The sequence below is a fragment of the Arvicanthis niloticus genome, chromosome 26 (assembly GCF_011762505.2).
Source record: "Arvicanthis niloticus isolate mArvNil1 chromosome 26, mArvNil1.pat.X, whole genome shotgun sequence".
Classification (NCBI taxonomy): domain Eukaryota; kingdom Metazoa; phylum Chordata; class Mammalia; order Rodentia; family Muridae; genus Arvicanthis; species Arvicanthis niloticus.
The window spans coordinates 14,586,845-14,596,745 of NC_133434.1; the positions used below are offsets into that span (position 1 = coordinate 14,586,845).

A 9,901-nucleotide genomic window follows, 5' to 3' on the forward strand; every position below is an offset into this window, starting at 1 on the left:
TTTATTTGGGGGGCGGGGGGTAGGCTGTCTTGTGTGTCTATGCATCACAAGACAGTGTGTATGCTGTCACTGAAGAAGCGTGCCCTGCTCACCTGAAATCCCTGAGGGATCTTCCCACCCTTGGTCCTGTGTTCCAGATTCTTCATGCCTTCTTGACCCTCTTCTTGGGATGGATTACCAGCCCCCTACCCTCCCATCCCCCCACCCCCGCCACCGAGACAGTGTACTATTTGTTGGCCTGGAACATATTACATAGATCAGGTTAGCCTCAAATTTATAGAGATCTGCTTGCCTCTGTCTCCTAAGTGCTAGGATTAACAACATGCCTAGAGACCTAAAAACTCTCAACTCTCTTTTCATATGCACACTCACTCAGATATCAAAGATCACTGGGGACCAGTGACACAGGACGAGGGAGGGGAGAGGAGAGCACACACACGTTTCTTTCTATACTTCTTTGCCTTGCCTAGCACCTTTTTTCCCCAGCTCAGCCTGCCCTGCACAGGATTCTTCATACCTCCCCACTACAGATCCTATATGAAGCTGGGCTCCACGTAACCACACACTTGTTATCCTCGATATTGGAAATATAGCCAGTTTCAGCCATGGAACTGGGTTGTGGTCCAAGACGTGGAGAGGTAGAAAGAAAATGCTAGAAAGGAAACTTGAAAAAAAAAAACCGATTAAGTAGGGGGTTTTTGTTAGGGAACAAGATAGGACAGTGAATGCGGTGCGGATGAGAAGCAGTGTATTTAGGGTTGGGGCGGTGCTTAAGAGGACAGAAATGAGCTGGAGGGGAAGAGAGGCAGTGAGGGGAGAAGCTAGCTAACCGGAGCGGGGAGCCAGGCAAGGTCTGGCCACAGTTTTGAGGGCACAGCTTAGGGGATTCCAAGGCAAGCCGGTACCCATGTCCTCGGACATTTTACATAGACCTGGGGACAAAGAGGCTACCCGTGCAGAGGAGCCACAACTAGCAAGCTAAGAAATAAACTGGATCAGAGTAGGGCCGGTCTTATCTAGCTACGGAAGCGGAAGCGCAGTCCAGAACCCGGAAGTCTTTGTCAGAGCTCGACCTAGGACGCGCAGGGTGTGCGGCCTCTTTAAGAAGGGGCGGGAACAGCGGCTGGAGGAAGTGAGGCCGCGGGCCCCGCGGAAGCCGGAAGTTGCCGCCTGAGCTGCGCGTGGGATCATGTCTGCCAGCGGGGCTGTGCAGCCCGGACCCCCGGGGGCTGCCGTCGGGCCCTCGCCCGCTGCGGCTGGGTCACCGGCCACCGGGCCTTTGTTCCGGCCCCTCAGCGCCGAAGATGAGGAGCAGCAGCCCACCGAGATCGAGTCACTGTGCATGAACTGTTACCGGAACGTGAGTCTGAGGCCGGGGGAACCACCCAGAGGCAGCTCTGGCGTACAGGGTGCAAACAAGTTGAAGTTATTCTCTCCAACGCTGCTTCTGCTTCCTTAGGGCACGACGCGACTTCTGCTCACCAAGATCCCCTTCTTTAGAGAAATAATCGTGAGCTCCTTTTCCTGCGAGCACTGTGGCTGGAACAACACCGAGATCCAATCAGCAGGCAGGATCCAGGACCAGGGAGTGCGCTACACCTTGACCGTGAGGAGCCAAGAGGTGAGCGTAGACCAGAGAAGGTATCCCACGGTTTCAGAGAGAGCATTGGAGGCCAGTGTCGATAACTGGTTCGGACCATCGGACCTTCATCATACCTGTACCAAGCCCTTAGTACCCTCCTTTGGCAGTGGTGTTGGTGCTTTCGTCTGCTCGGCTGCTTTGAGTGGTGAAGGTGCTTTGCGAATTTTGTGGGAGCGATGGAATGAATGAGCTGGACTTTATGGGTGGTGTTCTTACCTTCTGGGTAGTCAGGCTGACACCATGTGTACTATTTTGAAGTAGTTTGGACTCTTCTGAATGGAAGGCCGGAAGAAGAAGCATCTGGGTTGGCCTCTGATGGAGAGATGGTCTGGTTATCTTCAGTTGTATATTGCTGACCTCTTTTGCTAGAACTTTTTTTTTTTTTTTTCTGTCTAGGACATGAACAGAGAAGTAGTGAAGACAGACTCGGCCACCACAAGGATCCCGGAGCTGGATTTTGAAATTCCAGCTTTCAGCCAGAAGGGAGGTGAGTTTTAAAATCAGGTATGTGAGCTGTTCACACATTGCTGAAATGTTTCCTCCTTTCTTGCAAAGCCTGGTGCTAGGCAGGCCTAGTGGCTTGTGTCTGGCCATGTAGTTATGGTGGATTTTCATCCTTTAATATGAGTAGAAAGTTACAGTAAAATCTCTTGAGAGTCCCAGTAGTAAGGCAGGCCATGGTGCGCTTCTTAGTTTACAACTTTGTAGACGAGGAAAAGAAGGCCTGCAGAGTTCAGGTAGAGTGCTGAGGGTCACACAAACAAGTGATACCATGTTAGCACTCACATGTTTTATGTTTCATTCACAAGCTTTGACCACGGTTGAAGGACTTATCAGCCGAGCAGTCTCTGGCCTGGAACAGGACCAGCCCACACGACGGGTGAGCAGGGACAAGCAGAGATTATTAATTGAATTGTAGCAACTCAAGGGCTCATTAAAGTTTGCGCCGATATAGAGTCAGATTTCTATGTGGTTGAAGTGTATCAGATCAAATGTTGGGGAACCTTTTTTTTCCTTTTTTCGAGACAGGGTTTCTCTGTGTAGCCCTGGCTGTCCTGGAACTCCCTCTGTAGACCAGGCTGGCCTTGAACTCAGAAGTCCGCCTCCCAAGTGCTGGGATTAAAGGCGTGCGCCACCACTGCCTGGCGTTGGGGAACCTTTTGACAAAGCACATAAAGGAGCTAGTTCTCCATGTTGTCCTGTCCCATCCAGTGTTTCGATGTGTGGTCCCCCCATACTCATGCTTCACTTCAGATAATGTAAAATTACCTTCCTGAGTATTCTTTATATCTATACTTATTATTATAAAAATAATGTAATTGTATATGCTGTCATCCGGCTCTAACTGGTTAGAGAGGCGTAACAGAATTTTGGACTTCTGAAGTTGGGTTGTTTTTTTTTTTTTTTTTTTTTTTTTTTTTTTTTTTTTTTTTTTTTTTTTTGAGACAGGGTTTCTCTGTGTAGCCCAGACTGTCCTGGAATTCACTCTGTAGACCAGGCTGGCCTCGAACTCAGAAATCCGCCTCCCTCTGCCTCCCGAGTGCTGGGATTAAAGGCGTGCGCCACCACCACCTGGCAGGAATTTATTTTTAATTGTTTGCTATGTGCCTGTGTGTGGGTATGATGTGTATGTGATGGTAGATACCTTTGTAGGCCAGAAGCAACAACTCCCCATGGAGACAGAGTTACGGTGCAGTGGTAGAATGAATAAGAAAATAAGCCCCACCGCCTACCCCAGCATCTTTTATCTGACTGTGAAGTTGGGGTCCCTGTGCTCCCAGTCTAAGATGGATGCTAAGGATCTGACAAAAGGGATGCGGCTGTGGGAGGGTTGGGGCGTGAAGTGTACTGCTAAGTCCGCAGCTTTCATTCTGTTCCTGCCAGGCAACGGAAGGTGCCATAGCAGAAAGAATTGATGAGTTCATCGGTAAACTGAAAGACCTCAAGCAAATGGCTTCCCCTTTCACGCTGGTAAGTACTGAGCAACTACAGCTGCTTTCAGTGTAAGGAGGGAGGGGAGAGTCCATTGACACTGACTGATGCCTGTAACCTCGGAGCTTGGCAAGTGCAGGCAAGGCGATCAAGAGTGTGGACTCAACCTTGACTTTATAGCACGTTATAGGCCCAGCTGGGCTATGCTGAAGCCCAACCTCAAAATACAAAAAACTGACCAAGAGTCTTCTAGCATGGTCTGGTGCTGGGTGAAGGTTATACACGGTTTGTTTTGCTCTTTTCTCTCTTATCTGTTAGATTATTGACGATCCCTCGGGAAACAGCTTTGTAGAAAACCCACATGCTCCCCAGAAGGATAATGCCTTGGTGATCACATACTACGACCGGACCCCACAGCAAGCTGAGATGCTGGGGCTCCAGGTAAGTGGACTGACTGAGTCAGGGGGATGCTCTGGAGTTGTTCTGGGTTCTGGGTTGCCTGGTGTCACTAAAGTCACTTTGCTATTGCTGCTGCCACCACCCAGTGCATCCTGTCATGGCCTTTCATCATGCTCAAGTTATGATTCGTGGTGAACGTCACATGGCAGGTGTCAGTCACAGGAACCCACAGCCTTGAGCCTCTCTTCCCCTTGGCTGGGGATTTGCTTTGGCTTCTCTATCCGTCCATCCTGAGTTGGCACCTTATAGGGAACAAAGGCATTCTCTCTCTCTTTAAGTAGGGCAGGGGTCTACTGTAGGCTGAGGTCTGTCTGCCAACTTGTGGTTTGTGCCTCTGTCCTTTTAGGCAGAAGCACCAGAAGAGAAGACGGAAGAGGAAGACCTTAGAAACGAAGTGCGTGGTGTTGGCTCCCTTTGAAAACGTAGTGGAGTTGTGGGTTGAGACTGACTAATGCCCAGTTTGTCACTGTCACAACTCACTTGGGTGTCCCCCACCCCCCAGTGTCTTCAGCTTGAAAATGGGTGGGGGTGCTCAGTCTGTTCCCTGTGTCACTCTCACAATTCACGTGGGTGGCCCCCCGAGGAGTGTGTTCAGCTTGAATGGGTGGGGGTGCTGAGTGTGTTCCCCCATATTATGTTCTAGGTGCTCCAGTTCAACACAAACTGCCCAGAGTGCAATGCTCCAGCCCAGACCAACATGAAGCTTGTCCGTATCTTTCATCAAGCAGTTGGGTTGCTCTTCAGCTGACTCAGGCGTGAACATTACATTAAAGATGGGAGCCTTCCCTTCAGGGAAAGCCAGTGCTTTATCCTCGGTGGTGAGGATGAACCTTTGATGACACTATATACTACATTCCTTGGCTTCTCTATGTGGCCAGGTCTTCATGTTTGTGAACACAAGTCCAGTTTATTGTAGTCTTGGGTCCAGTGTCTGTCTGCATGGGACTTGGCTTTTCTTTCCTTGGCGGAGGGAGGGGTTTGGTCCCTTTGAAGCAGATGGACTTCTTTAACTCCATCTTCCAGAAATCCCCCACTTTAAAGAGGTCATCATCATGGCCACCAACTGTGAGAATTGTGGGCATCGGACTAATGAGGTGGGTGGGCTGTAGCAGTCCGCCAGCTTCCAAGATCTACTTGAGGATGGGCATATGCTGTAATTGGGTCTTCTGGGGACTTAGTGTTGGGGAGGGAGCCACTGAAGGAGCTGAGAATTGGCCGGAGAAAAGCTGGAAATACCATAGATTGCAAGATGGATGGAAAACTGATCCTGTGGAAGGGGCTATGGTTGCTCAGGGCTGGAGGTTGGACTCAGTGAAAACTCAAGGGTTGGTAATCGATTCGGTGGCTGCTGTGGAGGTTTATAAGCCCTCCTTCCCCAAGTGTATTGATCATAAGCTGATTAAACTTTTGGCAGGGCCAACAACTGACAGCAAACCTGGGGCCTCATGCAGACTAGGCAAGCACTCTGTTAGTCCCAGAGCTATGTCCCAGCCCTGATGGAGTTCTACGACTATGATAGCGAATGCAATGACAGACAAATGCTTAAAAGTCATGAAGACAGTCTCGGTTTTTCTTTTTCTTTTTCTTTTTTTTTTTTAAAGGTATATTCTGGGTTTCTTGGCAATTCAGTCTCAGTTTGTCCTGCTACCAGGGCTGAGCACAGCGCTCCTGTGGACTCTTGATGGATTTTGTTTCCATCACTGTTGCCCTTGCTGGATTACAAGGCTGCCATGGGAAGTTGTTAATGGGAGCGTACATAAAGCCGGAGTCTTTCTGGCACCAGGTAAAGCTTGGTCTTCTCTGGTGCTGCTCCTGACCATCCGTTTCTACAGGTGAAGTCCGGAGGAGCTGTAGAACCTTTGGGTACCAGAATCACCCTCCACATCACAGATCCCTCAGACATGACCAGAGATCTCCTCAAGGTAGCAGCCTACTTGGAAAATAGCTGTCGTCATACTACAGCTGCTTCTGTCTAGAGAAAGCGAACATTTTAGTGTTTAAGAACACAAGGAACCCCATAACTCCCCTGGGCTTGCTTGAGTGACCCTCAGTAGGCTTTCTCCATGATTGGGACTACAGACTCGGGAGGTGGCCCCTAATCTTTCTGAGCAATGGCTTGTCTGCTTTTTAGTTTCCATTGGTTATATGGGCTCTTCTCTGATCCTAATGACAAGGTAGCTTGTAGGTGTGACCCAGTTTCAGTTTATTATGCTAGCTTTGCGTTGGTTCAGATGGGGGAGTGAGTCCCTGGCTTTCAGCCAGGTATTGAGAATAAACTAGCATTCTAGCTTTGTCCTTAAACTGTCACTGGTTTATTAATTTGGTTGGCTTTCTTTGTTCCTAGTTTAAATCAGTTTCTCTCCCTGTATGTCTATCCATCTGTCTGGTGCTATGGATTGAAACTGGGACCTCTGTAACACTAGACAAGGGCACTTGGATGAAGCTATGCTGCCACCCTGTGATTTAATCCTTATTTGACCTATTGTCTTACAGTCTGAGACCTGTAGTGTGGAAATCCCAGAGCTTGAGTTCGAACTGGGAATGGCTGTACTTGGGGGCAAGTTCACCACTCTAGAAGGACTGCTGAAAGACATCCGAGAGTTGGTGAGTGTGGAGTGTGGAGTGCAGCTTCTGTCGTCAGTTTGGCAGGGAAAGCACAGTCTCTCCAGGTCCTATGACGCACGCCTGTACTTCCAGCAGTTGAGAGGCTGAGGCAGGAAGACAGGATTTGAGGCCAACCTGAGGCCCTGTCTCAAATGCCCCCTACCAAAAGAAATTCTGTTTTGTTGCTTATAACTGGGGATTTCTTTGTCTTAAAGATGGCTCAAGTATGGATTATGAAGAGGTTAGTTATAGGAATTTTTAATGGAAATTCTCAAGGCTAGCAGTGGGACAGTATAGCTATTTTTTCATCTGAAGTCATTTTTCTCATTACAAAATTTGGCATCTATCATGAATATGTGAAGATTTAACTTGTTGATATTTCCTAAATAGTAGTGTATAATTATATTAGATCTTACAAGTGTTTATTTTATTTATTTGAGAGATGGCTTTGCCATGTAGTTGAAGCTAGCCTTGCGGTGACTGTCCCCCTGCCTCAGCCTTCCATGTGCTGGCACTACAGGCCAACATGCAACTATGCCTGGCTTCTCTTTGTAAATTGTATATTGCATTTCTTTTCCAGATTAGGATTAGATAGTAAGAACTCCTCTGGACTCCACTTCCTATTGCCAGTTTTCTTCTTGGCAAAGCAGTCTCATAGACATCTTCTCCTGTCTTGTTCTCTGCCACCTTCTTCCCCTCCTCTAAGTCAGCAAGGCATTGTGGGAAATGGAGACCAGGCTTCTCCCACTGGGTATCCACTGCTCCCCACCGCTGGTTTGTGGTTGAGCGCGTAATGATCCATACAGTCGGTGTTGTGGTAATCCAGTTGTCGTGTGCTACAGGTGACCAAGAACCCATTCACACTGGGCGACAGCTCTAATCCTGACCAGTCAGAGAAACTGCAGGTGTTTAGCCAGAAGTTGGGGCAGGTAAGAGGACCCGGGCCATTTCTGTAATCCTGATTTCCCTGTTCTTTAAACTTTCGGGGACTGCACCTTGTAAACTGGACTGGCTCTTGTCTGGCAGCCACGGCCTCTTCCTTCTGGGATCTTTGTAAGAGTTACCCGCTAAGTCCTCCTCTCTCCTGCAGATCATCGAGGGGACGATGAAGGCCCACTTTATCATGGATGATCCAGCAGGAAACAGTTACCTGCAGGTAAGTTAGGCCTTCCTGGCGAGATGTAGCTTCGGAACTTCATAGATTTGCATGATAGCCCTTAACAAGGAAAGCCTGGCTTCCAAGTCTTCAATTGGGACTTTGGGGGGACTTGGAAGGTAAGGAAGAAAGGGGACGGTGGTGGTAGTGAGATTTCAAGTGTGTAACGGAACAAAAGGTAAATAGGCCAGACCTAGTGCAGGCCTGCACTCTTAGGGACTCGGGAGGCCATGAAGATGGAAAGTTCAAGACCAGCCTGTGCAATTTATGGAAACTGTTAAGATAAAATAATGTTAAGAAAGAGCCAGGAGTAAGCGGCTGTCTGCTTGGTGGGTGTGCTCAACGCCCTAGGTTCAGAGTGAATACATGAGAAAGTAGCAGCTTTTCTTCCTGGGTCTGCTTGTCTTGTTGTTAATCTCATCCTCCTCAGCATTGGGGTTTCCATTCTGCATCTCTGACTGTGAAGTAAGGAGCAACAGGGACCTGTCAGAGGTCAGGACAGGAAAAATGGATATATATAAAACTACAGCAAAATTTTGTGGTTGGCTGTGGTGTTGGGTTTGAACCTGTGGCCTCATCCTTTAGTATTAATGAGTGCTGATGGGCGTGGCAAAACTGCCCTAAGTTATTTACATCATTAAGACTGTTGTACCCTGCCCCCCCTTCCACCCACTTTTCTTTTTCTCTCTTTCTTTTTCTTTTTTTTTCTTTTCTTTTTTTTTTTTTTTGAGACAAGCCTTTGTTATGTAGCCTGACTGGCTTTAAATTTGTAATCTTTCTGCCTCAGTCTCCAGAGTGCTGGGATTATAAGCAATCACTAGCTTTGGCTACATTTTTTTTTTTTTTTTTTTATAGGAAGGCTGATATATAAAAATACTTAGAACTTGAGGATTAAACAGTTGCATACCATGTACAGGGGCACACAGACACACACACTTTTGCAGACTCTGTAGCCATGGGCTCTAGAGACCCTACAAATCCTGTGCACTTCCCAGGGGATTCAGATTTAGCAGTGGGAGGGGATGGTGGGGATGGCGGGATGCACAGGCTCTGATCGGTTGCCCTTGACCCTGCAGAATGTGTATGCACCTGAAGATGATCCGGAGATGAAGGTGGAGCGGTACAAGCGCACCTTTGACCAGAATGAGGAGCTCGGCCTCAACGACATGAAGACAGAGGGCTATGAGGCAGGCCTGGCCCCACAGCGGTAGCAGTCGGCAGCTCACAGGCCAGCTGCAGTGCCACTCACACTGCAGGGTTACTTGTTACTGTTGGAAATGATGAATGAAATCTAGGCACATGAGGTTAGCAGCTGACGATGCAGCTGCAGGCCTACTGTGCTCCTTGACCTTCTTTTGGAGGTTTTGAGTCGGTGTGAGAAGAACCCCAGAAACACCATGTGGTCTGCCATCACTTTTTGTCTGTCAACTCTATGGCCTCCAGTGCTGGACGTTAGAAACCTGGGGAAGTGAAATACAAACTTCAGCTTGCTTTAGGCACATGAAGTACTGACTTCAGCAGGGAAGAATGACCAAGGGGCCTAGCAGACACAGATGAAGAAGCTTACATTAAAGTGATGGCTTTTAAATGATACCTGCCTCTGTGTTTATGTCCTTACTGAATACCATGGTGTTAGAGTCCAGTTGCCTAAGCTGGGTCACACGGAGTCACACCTGCAGCCCCAGCACCGAGGAGACTGAGGATGACTTGGGCCATGTAGTGAGATTCTGACTTCATGAAAAGAAAGTAGGAAGAGAAAAAAATGAGTTTTCCCGAACAAATGTTTGTTCAGGTGGCTGCTGTCACTGAGCTGTCTGGGCAGCATTTCTTTTCATTCACTCCAAAACCAGACCACCCTGTCTGCTTTAGCCTGATACACTTGAGTGGAGTCTAGTGGGTTTCATGCAGCTTAGTCTGGTGAGTATGGTGGCACGCACCTTTAATCCCAGCAGAGGCAGCTGGGTCTCTGAGTGTGAGGTCAATCTGGTCTTACAGAGCCAGTTCCAGAACAGCCTGGGCTACATAGAGAAACCTTGTCTCAAGACAACAGATTCAAACTGGATAACCTGCACCATCATCCTTGGTTGGCCTCTGCTAGCAGAAATCAG

At 48.3% G+C, this 9,901-nt stretch overlaps 1 protein-coding gene across 1 annotated transcript; it reads left to right on the forward strand.

The window, feature by feature from the left end:
• Window positions 1-469: 469 nt before the first annotated feature.
• On the forward strand, window positions 470-9,384 carry Zpr1 (ZPR1 zinc finger). Its single transcript, XM_076925027.1, has 14 exons — window positions 470-1,360; window positions 1,460-1,621; window positions 2,039-2,129; window positions 2,452-2,522; window positions 3,527-3,613; window positions 3,893-4,015; window positions 4,380-4,427; window positions 4,677-4,743; window positions 5,057-5,127; window positions 5,866-5,955; window positions 6,527-6,637; window positions 7,480-7,566; window positions 7,728-7,793; window positions 8,870-9,384. Exons 1-14 carry the CDS (start codon window positions 1,190-1,192, stop codon window positions 9,002-9,004), a joined length of 1,380 nt encoding a protein of 459 aa, XP_076781142.1. The 5' UTR covers window positions 470-1,189; the 3' UTR covers window positions 9,005-9,384.
• The last annotated feature ends 517 nt before the right edge of the window (window positions 9,385-9,901 follow it).

Bases quoted from the DNA above. Each gene is read 5' to 3' on its own strand.
- Zpr1 (XM_076925027.1), top strand. From the start codon at position 1,190: ATGTCTGCCAGCGGGGCTGTGCAGCCCGGACCCCCGGGGGCTGCCGTC. The intron at 3,614-3,892 runs GTAAGTACTGAG...CTTATCTGTTAG, and splicing joins TGGCTTCCCCTTTCACGCTG to ATTATTGACGATCCCTCGGG. The intron at 5,128-5,865 runs GTGGGTGGGCTG...CCGTTTCTACAG, and splicing joins GTGGGCATCGGACTAATGAG to GTGAAGTCCGGAGGAGCTGT.